Below are 18,614 nucleotides of genomic sequence, written 5' to 3'. Positions count from 1 at the left end.
AATAAGTATGTTAGATGCTATTTTCTATCATAAGTGATTATCCACACTCTATTCCCAATTCTATGTATTGTCTTGACCTTGGTGGTTCTCACTTTCAGTATTGGAAATACATGGAGTAAACAGAAATAAACATTTTGAGAACTTGTTCACTGCACTACTGATTCTCTAATACCTTCAATGAGTATATGGTTTCTGAGATACAAAAGAAAAGCTTACAAATAGAAAACTCAAGTATTACAAAAAATTATGTAATTCTGTATGTTGTCCAAGCAATTTTCAGATGACTTGCTCTCACATCATCCAGAGAGACAGATAAATAGAACATATGGGTAAGAACTAAGGCAATTATAGCACAGTCAAAATGCTTCTAAGAGCTCTGAATTGTCCTCACTTCCTTCAATAAACAAGGTGAACTGAACACACACACATGAAAACAAACAGGAACTTAACATCAGGTAATGTGATTGCCTTTAATTATATAAAACCCCCTCCCAGAAAATAAATACCTCCTCTTCCTCATTTAGGCAAACAAACACTACAGTATCCCCAGTTTCAGTAAAATTACTTCTTAGCATTCTTCTAGTCACAAAACATCACTTTTGGACACGATACCTGCAGAATTCTTGGCTTCATAGCAATCTGCTGTGCACTGGCAACATTTTCCTTGTCAGATGGTTTAGTCCTTAGCACAAAATGTAACCTTGTAATATATTCTTCTGCATTAGGCATCCATTCACCCTACCTTTCCACCTTGATTATGAAGAAAATGGACCTTGAGTCACTGAAATTAGCTTGAATTCAGTTTCTGCTCCTCTGCAGAGCCAACAGAGCATTTATTTATTAAAAAAAAAAAGTTGCTGGCTTTCATACTAAATCACAATGTGCACCAGTCATGTAACTGGATTACAGCAAACACTAAGAGTAGCAACTGCCCTTTCAAGTTGAGCAACCAACAACATTGCTAAAGGCTGGAACAAAAAGGGTCAGCCAGGGCAAAACAACAAACATTGACGCTTGCCCTATATATTAAAAACCAAAAAGCAGCAACAGGCAGTAAGTGCTAATTCAAAACAAAGAGGGAGCGATACACATGCAATTCAAAACAAACCAGATTCCCTTAGTAATTACATTAACACTACACTAACACTAATCTACTTCAGGTAACATTCAAGAGGGAAAAGCAGAACGTTGAAAGACAGAAACCTGGAAGGAGCAGGGCTGTACTTGGATGATGGCAATCACCCTGTTGTGGGACAGCTGCCCTTCTAAAGAAGGCATCTTCAAAATTTCTGATGGTGGGCTTAGTTCAATGCCCTGACTCATAGCCCTTTGGCTTCAAACATATGCTTCCCCAAAGGCTTTTTCTCAAAGGATGACATTAGAAACAAACCAAAACCACTGTCCTTCAGCACATCCAGAGACAGCTGAAGAACCTAAGCAATAAACAGCTTTCATCTCATGATTAGCTCATGCTGTTGTACCTCCCCTTAAAGCACATATGGTTCTCAGCCAGAAAAGAAGGCTTCAGAGCAGCAGCTCCATCTTACAAATGCAATAGCAAAGCCTCAGACCGAAGTCACTTAATGAGAACTTAATATAGATTTAATGGACCTTTTTTCTAATGTGCATTTATCTGCCAGTTGAAAATCTGCCTCATTTAGCTTTTAATGCAGGCACAGAGCCAGTCGGCTACAATCAGGATAGCTCCAGAATATTGTGCAGGATTCTTCTATTACTAGTTGAGGATCACGAGTCCCCAACCTGTGGAAAACCCTGCTAAAATAACAGTTCATAGGTAACACTGTCATTTAATGAAAAAAAACCAACAAGGTCATGCCTATTCTGAGTTGTTTGCACTAACAGAAGGGTTTCACCTCAACCAGAAGTGAAATAATGCTTGCACTGGAAAGAAAGCAGGTACCTTCACTACGGAGTTGGCCCTGCTGGCTTAGGCTCCCTTTGAGGCATAGATATTCCAGCTTGCTTGGTATCTCCTTCCCTTGATCAATACCATTCAGAACTGGGACTCTGTTTGCAGTTGACCTGTCCCCAGTAAAGCAAGACTGACAGCACTTTATTTCACTCTGATATGGACACTTCCACATAGCTGAAGTTAATCCACTAACAGTGCTAGTCATCTAAACTCTGATGAGGAGGTCTTGTTCGTATGGGATGCAACAAGTCCAGAGCACAGCTTTTTGAGCCTAGTTCCCTGACTTTCCCTTACTCCCAGTACTTTTTAAAAGTTAAAAATTTAATAACGGACAAATAAAATTACTACCTTCTTTTGTTTTACCCTGATTATTCCTTTCATTGTCACTACTCTATTGCATTTGGTGCATTCATGAGGGCAGATCTCTAGAGTACTGTACAGGGAACTCATCTGGGATTCTGAAACACTTGGTGTGTTAACATGCTCTAGTGTTCTATGCTCTTTTTCCCTTGTTTGTAAGGGCCATTCTCTCTTAATCTCTCATCTTCCTCTGGAAGGAGCAATTTACAGATTTCACTTTAATCTTTATTAGTTCACTCTAATGAGTACACAAGCCATTTTAAGTGGCTCTTGCTCCCTCCAGGAATCAAGGAGGGCTGCCTACGCACGGGGGTGAGGAAAGCAGTGTCTGTGCAGAACACACACAGACTGTACCGTGCACCTTACCACGGACAGCTCTCCTGACACCAGGCTGCCCCACTGGCACAAAGGGTGAGCATGCAGCAGGGCAGCAGCAGGGCAGCACCAGTACATGGTTAAATGACACGCCCTTCACTGCAGGAGGGAGCACTGCCATCACCATCTTCAGAATGGGAAAGATCACACACAGAGTTAGCTGACAGTAGAAGGTCCCTCATCCATATGTCCCAAAAGAAGCGCATATGGCTTACACCAAGAAAAACAAAGTCCTTATTCTTTGCAAGAAATAGGCTTTTTTTTGTTTCAAACAGCTAAGTAAACACAATGGTGGATTTATCAGAGGAACAGAAGTGAATGAAACCTTTATGTCACCCTTTTAAAATCCCACTACCTTTGTAGAATAGTTTCCTGAAGTACATTTCCTTGTGACTTAAAGCTCATCCACTAAAAACTGTGCAAACATAAGTCAAGACAAGAGGAACAACAGCATTTGAGGCAAAGGTCTTTTACCTACAAAGAGGCTATATTCTGCACTGCTCCACTGTTTGTTAACCAGTGAGATTATATGAATCCAAATTCCATCAAAATGAAGAAATTCAAGACACGTAGTCATTATTAAGATTTAGATGATCAGTCAGGCCACCCAAAATTACAATCCATCAATATTTATCTGCAGGCATATTTATTCACCAAAAAACCCCTCCAGAAACCAGAAAAGGTCACTTACCACAATAATCACATTTCTTGTAGGAATGGGAAGATTCTCCACTTCCAAATCTTGACCAGTCATTGCTAAGAGATTGAGGGATGGATCATAAACAGACCTGGGGAAGGCTGATTTAAAAATTATTGCAGGGTGCAACTTGCTTATTTTGGTGTGAGAAGAAGAATGGAAATTTTGTTTGGAATCCTTATAGCTGTCTGTATCCAGGCTTTTCTCCACACTCTCCACATGGTGATAAATAAACACAGGTTTTCCACTCTTTCGCTGATGAATTGCCAAAAAGTGATCACTGTCTCCAGAAAAGCAGCCTGTAGAAAGAGAAGAGTAAGTTTAGAATATCTCTCTTGGCTATTCTGTAGATGGCACTGAAATTCAATGAAATTCAATCTTTGGGTTCTGAGAAATTTAGAAAAGTATTTTTGGAATACAAGAATTCCCTTAAAATCTTACAAAGCATTTTCTATAGCAATAGATTAACAGCACTACAGAGTCTACCAAGTATTTGAAGTATACGGCATTCTTAAGCTCATTTTCTTAAGCATTGAGGGCTTTTAAAAATGTTATTTCTATTTCCAGCCATGGCTACATTTCAAAAATTATGTACAAAAGCAGAACACATGCTGAGCCAAGTTCAACTTCTGTATTGCTATCAACTTCAATCAGAAAACATATGCAGTCAACTTTCTGACGTATTTTATCACCCAGTAATATCAAAGATGAGAATAGCGGTGATCATCTGTTATAAATGGGCACTTGAGGAGAAAAGGTCAACAACCTGATCAAAAAATCAGATTTAAGCATGTGACAAAATTCAGTCTAGTCCATAATCCTAATTCTGCATTCTTTGTTCAGCTGCTTGTATCAGGAGACCTTACAGTCTCTTGTGCCAGCTCTTATTATGACCCAACCTTCACTCAAGGATTGCCTGGCCAACCAATGGAGCACCTGGCTCTCTGCAGAGGAGATACTGGTGAGTGGCCACACCTTGCATGCCTTGGTGGTGGGCACAAAGAACTCTCTTGGATTAGGGAACTGGAGACAGGGGACTCGTGCATTGCTGACGAGGAGGTAGACAGAGCTGGGCTTGTTCAGCCTCAAGGAGATGACTGAGAGGGAACCTCATCAATGTCTGTCAGATCTGAAGGCAGGGTGTCAAGAGGATGGAGCCAGGCTGTTCCAAGTGGTGCCCAGCAAGAAGACAAGAGGCAAGGGGCAGAAACTGATGCACAGGAAGTTTATGGACAGGAATATGAAGAACATTCACATTCTTTGCTGTGTGAATGACTGAGCACTGGAACAGATTGCCCAGAGAGGTTGTGGAGTCTCCCTCACTGGAGGTACTCAAGAATGGTCTGGATAAAATCCTGTGCAAAATGCTCTCAGATGACTCGGCTTGAGCAGGAAGGTTGGGCCATATGATTCCACCTGTCCCTTCCAACCATACCCATTCTGTGATTCTATAATTACATGGGTTTAACTAATCATGTTAGTACAAAATAAGTGCTCTTTTGAAAGATAAAATACTTCCTAATGATGCCTTTATAAGAGGAACTAAGATAGATTTTTATTTGGTTTTCAGTTTTGTTTTCCTTTTTTTTTTTTCCATGGATGAAAAATAATGAATCTTCAATGCCTTATGCTGAACACAATAGCTACAGTTCAGCTCCCAGTCTGGAAGGCATTCTATCTGATCAGAAAAATAGGCAAGGATCAGCTGCTTCACAGATAAAAAGTAACCGAAGCTGCATTATTCACCTCCAGAAAAACACTCAAAGCAACCCAGGGTGGTAGAAAAGTAACTCTGTGCTCTGAGAGAGGTGAACTCAGAGAGCTCAATCTGATCAGCCTGAAATTTCCTCTTCAGATGCTGCTGGACTTAATGGCAATGTTAAATTTGAGAGCTAATTTTTAGTTAAAAAATACAAAATCAATGTTATTTTAATTCTCATAATGAGCTGAGAAGAGCAGCTTAGAACCAACATTTCAATTCAGGGTGACCAAGAAAGCATTTTGTTCTTTTGTTCTATTCAAACTGAATTTCTCCTCTGTTTTTGTTTTTTTTTTTCTTTTTTTTTTTTTCTTTTGTAAGCAAATCAAAATAATCAGTCATTTGAACAGCTCTACCCAGTGCCCTTAGGAGGTTTCAGTGTAGGTAATTACATTCTGTTGACCTAATTTCCTCATGAAATTTCAGTTAGGGAAATCAAGGACAATACCTTATCTGTGCTATAGTATTGCTTTGCATCATTGAGAAATGCATTCTCTGGAATAAGTGGGTCCCTGTCAGTAGGCAGTGAAGCATTTTATAACATACATGAACAGAAAATCAATAGTAAAAAGACAGAACACAGATCTTCTATTATAAAGTAAAATACTAAATCTAAGACTACTCTTTCAAATGGCAGAAAACACCACAATCTCCTAGATGACAACTGAGGTCATATGTTTTCAGCTCGTCAGGTCTTGATTGGGAAGACATCTGAAAGCAGGAGAAAAATAATGAGAAACTGCAGAGTATAGTCTTAAAGACAGCTGAATTTCAAAACTTGTTAAACTTGCTGGGTTCTCATTAAGCTTTGTGTGTGTTGGCTTCACTGATAAAATCCTGAGGGCTAGTCTTAACTAGCAATTTAGACAGTTGTGTCTGTGGCAAAATAAAAATAAGGAAGCATCAGCACTTCTCATTGTCACCTACTTCTCACAGCCATCTCTTTGCTGGATTTATTTTCATGTCTCCTTCACAGAAAACCAGTATTTCAAAACCAATCATAGATAAGATAAAGGAATGTAACCACCAACACATTTGGTGTGTCTTCTTTCCTTCCTTCACTTCTGCTCCTTTGTTTCTGAGGGAATCAAACCAACTGTGATTCTCCATGAATTCTTTGTATTGCATTTTCTACCCACTTCAATGTTCCAACTTTCCCTCTTATTTCATTATTTTCACTGAATGAAGCAAAAAAATACAATTAACTACCAGCCCAAATTCTTCCCTGGATATTTTTGATAAAAAATAGTTAAAGGAACTACCCAAAAAGCTCACTTGTCCTTAAATCTCAATACTTTTTAACAGCAGAAACACCATTTGCTTCTAAATCCCAGACTTGCTTCCATTAGAATGCTAAATATCACATCAGTAGCGGCAGTCCCTGCAGCCATACAAGGTCCATTGTAGCAGATTTTCAAGATGGACAACAAAATATATTGTTTAACCTGTAGCAATGAGAAATTAAAAGTCTAATTACATAACATTACACTTTTTACTCACACAAAACTTTTTTCATCAGCTAAGCATTCAGATGTCCAAATATGTTCCAAGAAAATCACTACAGTGAATTTGGTTATCTGAGAAGTCCACATAGCCCCAGTATCTTAAGTAGGTTACAATCATCCACAGAGCCCCACATGAAAAATGTCACTAAACTCAGAAGACTGTGTAAAGGGCCCTAACCACTACCAGACTCTGGTTCCCAGACTGCCATGGAAGCCTCAGGTGACCCTCACAAATGGGCCACCCTTGATACTACAGGGGAATCTAAACTTCCTCTCAATCTGGTGAAGTGATAATATATTCCTTCTTGACCCTCCATAATTCAGCTCCAATCACAAGCAATTAGGCACCAACCAGACACTTGGAGAATTAAGCAGTTAAAAATACCAGCACTTCTGCTACACAACACTGTGAAAAAGGCATATTGTGTGTGTGGCTCTACGCAGATATTTACTATATGTAATATGCTAGGTAGAAAAGTTATGCAATATTAACATTTTAAATAATATAGTAAATGTAGTTTTTAACATTGAATCTAAGTAAGAATTGTGTGTAAGGTATTGTCCTTAGCTCAAGAGAAAAGAGAAGATAACCCGGAGGTTTCTACACAGAGAGAACAATTACAACAAGCCAGACTAAAACCTCTCTTGGATTTTTCAGAGGGAAAGATGCATATCTCCTTGAATCCACAGAAACCACCCTGGTCAAGCCAGACCATGCATATCTCCTTGAATCCACAGAAACCAGTCTGGGGCAAGCCAGACCCCATGACGCCAAAGGTTTAGCAGAAGGCTCTTGGCAAACGGGTTTTTCTTAGATAAAGTATGCATAATCATTAAAGTTGGTCCTCAAAAATAGAGAGGTTTCTCCCTAACGGGGCCCTTCTCCTTCGCAGCCTTTGTCTGGGAGGGAGAGGGGACGGTAGTCCCGGGCTACCTCCTTTTCTCTTATTGTCTCATTATTTGTCCTGTCTCTGAAAACTTTTTGAACTTTTATTATTGTATTAATTTTTTTTGTAACCAATTTTTATTCTTTATTAAATTTTCATAAATTTCAAAAAGCGAGTGATTGGCGTTTACCACAACACCTTTAAATATTTCTACTCTCCAACCCTAAAGGGAAAGAAGACTGAGATTCCTATATCAAACTCTGTATTTCTACAAAAAAAGAATATGCTTCTCTGTGGCCACCAGGGAAACTGCCAGAAGCTATGGAGAACTGATTTTGGTGCCTTTTAAAATTCAGAAATCCCAATATACACAAAAATTCAGTAAATACGGTTTAGGACAAAACTCAAAAATTACAGTTCCTAGAGGTTTCTCTTCCATAAGCTTAGCAAACTTTATCCAAAATTACATTCTTATATTCTCTTCACAGTATCCTGTTTGAACTCTACTTCAGGATGTAGTTATTTATGACTCACTTGAAATATTCACCCAATGCTGCTATTATCCATTAACTATAATACGTTTATTCCTTCTCCTAAAATTGTGTCCCCTCAAGTGTATTTACAAAGAATTATAGTTTATTCTGCCTCAGCACTGAGAACAGGCTGTTAGACTGTGATTCCATGCTATTTTTTCTATCAAAAAAACGCTGAGTCTTCATCTATTTCTCAGTTAAACAGAGCTATCTTCATGTCAAGGGGAATTCTATTTGTTCCAAAGTGAACAATAATCAATGCCTAATTTCAAACCCACATCAGAACTTCTCTGAGCAGCAGGTTTGTACATACTTTGCTCCTAGAAAACAACCAGTCCTTTCTTCATGCAGATCACCTCATGTATTAACCATTCCAACTCCCTTTAGTAACAGGAGCTGCACCGTGACTCTGTGCTGATCTGAACTGTTCATTCCACCCTCAAGTTCTTCTGTCTGTATGATGTAGTGACTGGTCACCACTCTCCACTAAATTTCACTTCCTAATGAAAATTTGTATTTCTTCCTGTGCTTTTTACCTATAGGCTAACTTTTCCTTCCTTGTAGCTCCTCAATACTGCTGCTTTCCCTTAGACTTTTTCAACTAGAAAGCCTGTCTTGATCTTGCTTTCATGTTCATCCACTGTAAGCCCCTTCTTTAATTTAGCTGCTCCTGTACAACAGTATTCTCCTTCCAGATATTCTCAGATTTAGTTGCATTTCCAGTCCCTGGAGCTATGCTTCTAGAACTCTACCAAGTATAACACTACATCTACTAAAGTGTAACAAGAAGTTCCAGGGTGATGTAGAATGCATAGTGTCTAAACCTGAACATCTTCACTACTTGTACTAGTTACAGTATTTCTATCGTTGCCACAGTTTGCCATCCTCTTGAAAGGAAAATTGGACAAATCCCTATGAATTCCCTGGTCTGCAGAATCCAACTGTTCTGCTTAGTGGTTCAAAATATGTGTTCACTTGGTCTTAGTTGTCTGCATAAACATACTAGATAAAACCATTTCTGTCATAAACTAAAAAGAGGAAAAAAAAATCTAATCTACAGAAGATTGATGGAGAATGGAACAGTAAAATTCCATATCAAATGCACACATCATCCCAGTACATGGGAAGCACAAAATTTCATCATGAAGACAGATGGGTAAATCACAAGAATGCTAGATAGTACATGCTTCTGAGCCTGTCTCACACTACAAAGTTGCATTATATATGCAGAAAGGAAAACCTATAATAAATACTAAATCTGATGTGCTGGATGTTGTGGGCACTTTTGACTGTTCCAGTTGGCCTCTGCTTGATAGAGGAAACCCTAAGATTTCTTTAGACTGTCTTGACTCTCTGAATAGTTTCAGACAATTGATATTTTATCTCAAAGCAACCTGCTAGAAAACTGTTAGACTCCCAATTCCCAAATACCTTCACTGTTGCTAAAAAAGACAGATAAAAAATTTCAAGATAGTCAAGATCCATTAATCAGCCAGTAACACAGCAGAATGGTTTTTATCTTCTTACAACATAAAAATATCAGAGCTTTACAGATATTTTATATTTTCCTTGTTAAGGAAACAAGGAATTACTTGACTCCCTACTCACACCACTCTCAGTCAAGTTTTCCTTGCCATCTCAGCCCCAGGTTTCCCATAACAGAGTCTCAGACCTCTGGTTCCTTTAAGTAATTTTACCATGAAACAACAACATAAAAGCCACTCAAGCTGGGTGCCTCCTCCTTAACATCCTCTACAGCCAGAAACCAGATTATTTATTTGACTAGAAGAGTCCCAGTGGGACATAACATAAACCTGATAGGGCATGATAATGGTGTCTAAAGTAATGATGTGTGTCTGGAAAAACAACTTGAGGTAATTTCTTAAATCTTGTTATTTATCTTAATCTGAACAAATTTGGTAATAAGTTATGCTCTTGAACAGTCACATTTTTCTGTAATGAGATATATACTGTATATTTGCTACTTGTAAGCAGTGTAGCCACCTCAAATCCACTTACAAAAGTGCTGTGCTGTATCTGACTAGTAAATAAAATGCACAAATGAATATAGACACCCAGTATATATATTTTAAAAACACAATACTTAATACTCTAGCACTATAATAACATTGAAATCTTTTAATAGTTAAAAATAACTTGGTATATTACACAGCTTGAGGTTTTTATGCCAAAAGCTAGAAATTGAAGGGGAGAAAAAGCATAAAATGCAGACTCATTTCATAAGGGAACAACATGCTGAAACTTGACGGATTGCTTTCAAAGATAAATTTAATTTAAATGCAATTTGAGTTACAGTACATAATGCTGTTCCCAAGTAATTTCTCATTTTCAGTAACAAAAATACTTACCAAATTTTGGTAATTAAATTTTGTACCCTGAGCTCCCCATGCTTTTTTCCTTCCTGTTTGGCTCACCACTCTGCAAGAAGCTCTTTGTCCCATACAAACTTCCTTCAAACCTATAAATCAGCCCCAGACTGGACAGGTTTGGCTTCATAATCTTTTGCACCATGGTTTATTAGTTCTTGAGCAGCTACCCTAGTCACTGTGAGATGCAGGTCAATGTACTTCTGCAGATCAATAATCAATCCCCTACAATAACACCAAAGTTCCCACAGCTGGGAGATTCATTCCCTGCCTCTTTGTAGAACATTGAGATAAAAAGGGACTCCCATTCAGAGCAGAGTTTGCATTTCTCTCTTGTCTATACAAGGGCCAAGGAGGTGCTGGCCCACAGAAAGGAGGAAAAAAAAAAGCTTAAATGCCAAAATGCTTATTATCATGCTGGCTGTTTATGAGCATGGTTCTAACTCTCAGGAGTCAAAATAGCCAGGATACTAAGGGAAACGCTAAGTGTTGGTAATTCTAGACATAGCATAAACCCTGCGGTAGGTTTAGAAGACTTCGGTCTGTCCTGGGCTGTAGAAGTTGTCTCCTTTGGCGCATGCAACAGGACCTTCCTTTGGATTTGCCTTCAAAAGACACAAAATCTATTGTTTCATCCCTATTTCATCTACATTACCAAGGGACAAGAAAAAGAAAAAAACAACTAAGAAAAAACCCAAAAAAACCCCAAACTTATTAAAAGGAGTCAACATATCTGGTGGAAAATATAGACGTTTTAAATGATGTTGAAAGCAAAAATGAAAACAAAAGCTGTCTGGAGGCAATATGCTTTGCATCTGTACCATCTAGCTAGCAATATATCTTACTGCCAGCAAAGCAGTACATAAATCAAATCTAAATCTCATTTGGATAAAGTTATGCACTTTTAGCCAAACATAAACTTTAGCATGGTGCATCAAAAATTATTGCCAGTAAGATGGAGTTAAAACAGTGGCTAAAATATGACTTGAACATTAGCTGGACAGCAGAACATACTTTCAAAAGTGCTTTTGTGAGGTACACCAGGGAAACCTGAAAAGGAAAAAATACAAATCCACTTGCTGCTTTGGTAATACATGAAGTTTCAAATTGACAAAAGAATTCACCAAGGAAATTGTAAATAATGGACTTGCAGGCTGTGACAGGCATGCTGCTGTATAGCTTCTCACAGCCTCCTTCAGGTAGATGAATTCCTCTGTTAAAGTCTTGTTTATAAACACAGGTGAAGCACACCTTACACATGTAAATGAAGCCAAGAGTTATATTGTTAGCATAATGAATATCTTAACCAACTAATTCGAGAAGCTTTGTTAGTCTAGATCTAACTTTATAGGAAACAAGAAATACAGAAAAAGTCCCAATTATAGGAATAGTACAATTAAATTGTCTATCCCTTTCCATGGTGTTACTCTAACTCCATGCTTCTCTGGGTCCTCAGGTCAATTGTTTCCAACTGGTGTTAGTGATGGGCGTTGTTTATGAGGACTTGTCAGCACCTGGAGTCCTTCATCAGGAGGGATATGGTGTTCATGCTGATGGATTTTTCTTCCTCCTATCTTCTTCCTTCCTCTTAGGAAGCTACATATACCTGTGTTTTCTAACATGCATTCATACTTTTTCTTCAGCTGGTCTGCAGCTCCAGGTTATATTTGAACTTACTATAAACAGTGCCACGTATGTATGTTAGATACTATCTCTTTGTATTCTTCATTAATGCCTAAAACTAGTTTTCCCAAGATCCAGGTCTGCATTTTTACCTTTTACTAAGCTTTTTATAGCAAGGATTGTGCCCCACACCTGCACTCCTCTAATTAAACATCCTGTGCCTCCACTCTTCAAGCCTCTGTTCTACCAAGCCTTTGTTACTGCTCCAGTGTAGACTAACTATAGTTGTACCCCCCCCACACACACACAAAAATAGATTAAAACATATATAAATGCTTGCTTAAGTAGAAAAGCTGCTGTCAGAGCTAACCCAAGCAAAGCAGGTAGGTCAAGGAAAGTTTGGACAGAGCAGGTGTCCTGAACAAGTGTGTTTGGGATTGGTCAAAAAATCACCAGCAAGGGTATGAGCAAAAAGTCAGATTTAATATCAAATTTGTCAAATCTGTATCATGAGACCTTGCAAAATTAGGACAAACATACACCTTTTCTACTAGCAATGGCAACATCCCACTACTAGGTCACCTTCCTCCATAGGAAAGGTTCTGTGCTTTCCTAGCTGGGTCCAGTAACCAAAGGCCAGGCCTTTTCCAGCAGAGGAACAGTACCCATGATACGTCAAAATTCAGAGCACATAAACTACACCAGAGCTAAGCAAGAACAGGATAGGACAATTGTAAAAATTCTGAAAAATATTTTGATTTGCCTCTATACACGATGTTCAGCACTTTTGACCAAAAATTTTAGACAAAATCGAGTAGTACAAAATGTATGTATATATGTTAGCAGGCATATAAACGATTCTTTATCCATGTGTTTGTATCTGTAAGAGAAAGGAAGTGCACACACACATGCGTGTGTGGTGAGGGTGGAGCAGCACCACCAAGGGAGGGTGTGAGTACACGCAAGAGAGGGAGGGAGGGAGGGAGGGAGGGAGGGAGAGCGATGATTGCAAGAATTTTTTTTCCCTTTTTAATAAGCAATCTGCTGAAAATAGAAGCAACTGCAAATTCATTTTTGCTAAATTTGTTCTTTTCTGTAGGAAAAAAATGCCCTGGCCAAAAATATCCACAGCTACAGTGAATCTGTATTAAGCATATGAGTGGTATCTTTTTCAAAAAGACACTTTGCATCTCATTTCATGGGCCTGTTGCCTCATACATCAATACTGAAACTAGATACCACAGACCATTGATTTCACTAGGTCTACTCATGTGAATTAAGAGATGAGCTAGTGGTCCCAAAGGCACTTAAGTACTCTGCCATACTTATGCCTTGGCACTAATGTATCATGTAGACTCATGTCAATTTTTTTTTTCCCAGAAGGTGCGAAAAATGCATGCATCAATTTTCTAATTTTGTTATTACTGTCATTTTCCAATGAAAGTTGCAGATAAATTCTGCTCTGTATAAGATGGATATAAATACATAGTATTTCAAGGAAATATATTTCCATTTCCATGGAAATCTATAGCTGTCATGAAGAAAAGTAAACTCGAGTCTTAAAGTTTTGGCTTTCTTTCATAGCAGTATTGTTCTAAAAAGTCTCACTGAGGATTTCTGAGAAGATCCTATTAACTTCTCCAAATATTTATTCGAAAGCCATACTGAAAATCCTACAGGACAATGACTGTGCTTTATGGATTAAGAGTCCTATGCTTCCATCTAATCCCCCACAGCAATCCTTGCAATACCCCTGTGGAGGGGTGGCCACCACCAAATAGAGGCACACAGTTCTGTCATTAGCCTCCTTCTAGAGAGATACAGTCCCCCAAGAGCCCAAATCATGGACTTTCAGCAGCTCTTCTGCTTTGCTCTCCAGAGAACCTGCAACCAGCCTTCATTGTCTACGATGTTTCAGACCTCTTTATAATACAACAAATGGAGTTATTCAGAGATTCCAAGACCACAAACCTCGATAATTTCCTAATGGATGTACTGAACATAAATCTCTCATGGAAGATGACGTCTTTTAAAATTATGAATAGTAAGTATTTCCACATGTAAAGATATGATGAGTCCCTTTTCCTACTAAATACTTTCTCAAAAATAAGAACTTGGATACTGAATTATAAAACTGTTTTTCCCCCAACAGAACCTTTGAAGAGACAGATGACTACCCTCTGATTATCCATGAGTCCCACTAATAAAAAACAGAAAAGTCTCTTCTGGTAAAAAACACCCACTCATGGCCAGCAATGTGTTTTTAAAGAAGGCAATTATGAGAACTAGCTTCATTTAGATTATGTTAGTGTAATGAAGGAGAATCCTTATTCATTTTTTAAATCAATAGCTCCTTCACTTTCACTCTAAATGTATTTAGAACCTAGTATTATTCATTCATTAGTATGAAGTTACTGAAATGGATCTGATGGCAAATGCATTTTGTGCAGATCTCACCTCGACACTAAAAGCACAGTCTACAGATTCTCTTATTTTGTGACAGAGTTTGTGCGTTTTATAGAAAATAAGCCTGCCCAACACCTAAGTAGAAACTGCACTCGATTAATTTCCAACCATGAAAATATCACACAGTGCATGTTTGACCAGGAAAGCTGAACTCAGCAGAACCTACTAAGGACATCCTGTGAGCTGTGTGAGAACCAGTCTAGCATACTTATAGCATACATTTCTACCTAGCAAATTCTACCCAAAGGACTGTGGGTAGAATTTAGTTAGTCTGTGGTCAAAGAAACTTCACTTTTGATATAAGCAATCCTCCTGTTACTACAGAATTGCCCAAAAAAGATAAAATGCCACTATTTCCTAATCTGAAATTTATGTGATTCTGCTGAGGGGCAGGAAGAATGGATCCATCAAGACGTTGAGACAAGGATCTACACACTTCTGCTCTGAAAAGGCTAGCAGGAAAGTAATGGTTCATAGTGACTTAAGGCTGGCAATGCATGTGTTCACTGATGGAGAGAGCAATAAAATGAGGTAACAGAAGCTCTTAGCAAACTAATGTAAAGCCTTTCTCAAGAAACCATGACTTAGATGACCTGACCAAATAATCAGTTGTTAACTTTTTGCTTTTGCAAGGACAGGATTTGTTTATCCTAAAAGGAAATTCTGCAAAAATGCTTTCTTAAAGAGAGGTTTTTAATGCAAGGCAGGTGATGCATTGATACCATGGTTGTTAACTGTGTAAGTTTTTTTAAATCAGGTTGGTTCTCCTAGTCTATTTCATTTAGGTTTTCCAATCTATTTCACAGATTTACTTTTTTTCCCCCACAAATTTCGAGTAACTGGATACTTAATTCAATATGTTTATTCAATATATTTAATTTTATTAACAAAATTTGCTATGAAGGAAAAAAAGGTGACAGGTAATTAATTGAATAATGTGCAGGACTCAAATGGCTCTCTAATTACAAGCTTTGTGGTTTTCCTACTACCTGCCATTCTTTTACAAGGAGACAATGCTTCCTAGTCACCTTGGGAGACACTAGGTTTTTATTGCAAGAACATGTGTATTAGATCATACATACTAAAAGAGAGTATAACCTACACTGTCGTGCACTCTCATGCAATGCATAATGTAAGTGGAAGGTTCATGCTGACCTGTAATCACTCGCTACAAATTTAGGTCCTTCTGCAACAGCAAGCTCTATATAGGTTGATTACTTCACCTGCTGCCCTCAGCAGAAGGGCATAATTCTGTTTTCAGAGATGCACACACAAGTGTCTTATTCTAGGTAGCAATATATGCATATACGAACAGCACAATCATATTTTATTTTTTGATGACATGACTGTCATACTATATTGGAATCAGTATCTAAGTCAACCCAGTAAAATGGTACTTTATTGACCACATGAAAATCCCTGGTTACAGTTTTGACAAGAACACTTCCCTTTTTTACACAAAATTTTACTAAAAGGTAGTAGAATTGTAGTTCCATAGGAAACCAGATTTGTTATGTGAGCACTACTTACACACATTGACTCTTTTTGCTGCAGCATTAGCTGAAGTAAATTTAGACTTAAGTTTTCTCTACAATCTATTACCACCAACTGATATCAAGGGAGATTTTCCTAATATCTACTGACAGTGTCTTCAGCATTCTCTAGAAACATGTCTCATCGAAATTCAGCCTCAGAACAAAAAGCCAAGCAGTTTCCAACACATTACACAAAAATTGACATTTGGGATATAGTTTGTGACCTCTCAAGTAGAAAGCATCTTGTGATTTCACATGAACCAAAGCTTCAAAATCACTGTAAATAATTCAAAAGTCTAGGCTATACATAAAAGATGTCCATAGTGGTAGTCTGTGTAAGACCAAATTTTCTACTTGTATCAGATGAAAGAGAGATATCTTAGCATGTTAAGCTTCCTTTGTTATTTCACTGTTGTGACATCTTCAATGACTTCCAACAAGAGCAAGTTTTATGCAGCCCTGCCTCAGAAGAACCACAGCTCTTGTGCTCAGTGCAAACCATGCCCAACCATGCAAAGGCTGAATTCAGCTCCTGTACATCCTCCCCCTCATCCTCTCTGAAATAATTATTTTCCATGATTACTCAGGTAAAAAAGTAGCACCATATAAACATCTTTTTTCTGATGATTAGAGACATTTGCATAATGAAGACCAAGATCTCTTTGCAAGCATTCCCAGTAACTTAATGAAACAAGTAGAACTTAGTAAGGAAAGTGAACAGCTTACTGACAGAATATATACCTAGTTTCCATTAGCAGGATTGAAAAATGAAGCACAACAAAACTCATGTAAATTCCACTGTTAATAGAGGATATACTGAGATTAAATGGCACGTTATGTCAAATAGAGGCTGTACTCTAATTTTGTACAGATGGTCAATTTAATACATGTTGTAAAAGAACAATTTAAAAGCAGCTTAAGGCTTTTATTAAAACAGATCATGAAATGCTCCCATCTTTCAGTCAATAATCTCTTGAACATATGAATATAAGGCAAAACAGCATGAGCATCCAAATGAAAGATTTACAGAAAAGAGGCTCCATATTTTATGAAGTGTAGCCTAATACTACAGGGCAATAAATTACCAATAACCGAGACAAAGTTGTTTCTCCTGACAACTGTAAAAAAAACAAAAAGGCAATTATTTTCATAATAGATCTTATTGGGAATGTTCATACAGTTCTATATTAAGAAACATGAAGTTCAATTGTTCCTTTATAATGATTCTGCAGTAAGACAACGCAAATTTGTTGCTTCTTAAAATCTTTCCTAAAAACGAAATTCCCAGGACCAAAAGAATCAGTACCTGTGCATTTAATTGTAGTTCCTAATTAAACTTCATGGAACTTGCAAGCTGTTTACTGCTTCAGAAGTGGCTAAGCTTGTCATAAATGACAAAAGAAAGAAACTCTTCAACTTTACTAATTGAGAACTTAATTCAATTATACAGTTACCCCAGATTTTATTTCCTTCCTCAGATAATATATGCTGAAGTCTGCCCAGGATAAACGGAGGCTCTGAACGATGAGCAGTTTTTCACGGCTTAAAGGAAGCCTGAGATTTATGCCAGAAATATAAGCTCTGACTACTGGAACGAAACTGGCAGTGGAACTTCATGTACGTACTAGGGCGCTCATCTCTCCCCGCATTTCTGAATGAGGCACACGTTTTGCCAGCAAAGCAGAGAGAGGATTTATAAGCACCGCTAACAGCAGAAATGCCTGCTGCTGTCGCAGCTGAAATTTCCCTTTCTAAAAACACTGCTGCCACGAGCACATACAAGCAGCGACGCCTCCGCACCAGTATGTAAAAATAAATAAATAAATAGAATAAGAAGAAGGACTAGAGGGAGTCCCGATTTCCCCTCGCTGTCGCAGCCCCCGGCCAGGTCCTGGCGATCCGGGGCCGAACCGCGGCCGCTCCGCGGGGCGCCCAGCGCGGGGCTCGCCCGCCCGGGGCCGCCGCTGTCCGCCGTGCTGACGGGCGCTCCGCCGCCTCGGGGGCTGGCGGGGTCCCGACCCGGGCAGCCGCCGCCGGACCCGGGCAGCCGCCGCCGGACCCGGGCAGCCGCCGCCGGACCCGGGCAGCCGCCGCCGGACCCGGGCAGCCGCCGCCGGACCCGGGCAGCCGCCGCCGGACCCGGGCAGCCGCCGCCTCCCGCCACAACAGGTGCGCCACCGGGCGCAAGCCGGTCCCCACCGCCGTCCCGCCCCGCCGTCCGGCCGCGGCCGCCCCCGCTCACCTGCGGCGCGTAGGTGGAGCAGGAGGCAGAGCGCCCGGAGGCAGGCGGCCGCCCGCCGCCGCATGGTGCGAGCCGAGGGCAGCCGAGCGCGGGGAGCCGCGGCGAGCCGAGAGAAGCCGAGGGGAGCCGAGGGGAGCCGAGGGCAGCCGGGCAGCGCCGCCTCACCGCGTCCCGCTCCCCCCGCCCCCGGCAGTGAGCATGCCTGGGAGCGCGCTGCGCATGCGCAACGCCGCGCGGGCGGGCGGCCGCCCTCACCTGCCTCCCGTCCTGGCGCGGGGCGAGGCGAGGGGCGAGGCGAGGGGCGAGCCGAGG

At 39.7% G+C, this 18,614-nt stretch overlaps 1 protein-coding gene across 3 annotated transcripts in view; it reads right to left on the bottom strand.

Moving 5' to 3' along the window:
• Positions 1-18,521, bottom strand: part of PTPRR (protein tyrosine phosphatase receptor type R) — a 140,263-nt gene extending 121,742 nt beyond the window's left edge. Inside the window, exons 1-2 of one of the 3 annotated variants that reach the window (XM_063396466.1) lie at positions 18,303-18,521; positions 3,360-3,664 (exon numbers count right to left, since the gene is read on the bottom strand). In XM_063396466.1, the coding sequence (XP_063252536.1) occupies positions 3,360-3,664; positions 18,303-18,366 (369 nt within the window). In that variant the 5' untranslated portion in view covers positions 18,367-18,521. Of the gene's footprint in view, positions 1-612; positions 874-3,359; positions 3,665-18,302 lie in introns of those variants that run through there. The other 2 variants (XM_063396467.1, XM_063396469.1) reach the window with 2 other exon arrangements.
• Positions 18,522-18,614: the final 93 nt, after the last annotated feature.

The sequence above is a fragment of the Prinia subflava genome, chromosome 4 (assembly GCF_021018805.1).
Source record: "Prinia subflava isolate CZ2003 ecotype Zambia chromosome 4, Cam_Psub_1.2, whole genome shotgun sequence".
Classification (NCBI taxonomy): Eukaryota; Metazoa; Chordata; class Aves; order Passeriformes; family Cisticolidae; genus Prinia; species Prinia subflava.
The sequence above is the reverse complement of the archived record's forward strand: the minus strand, read 5'-3'. Positions and strand labels throughout refer to the sequence as shown.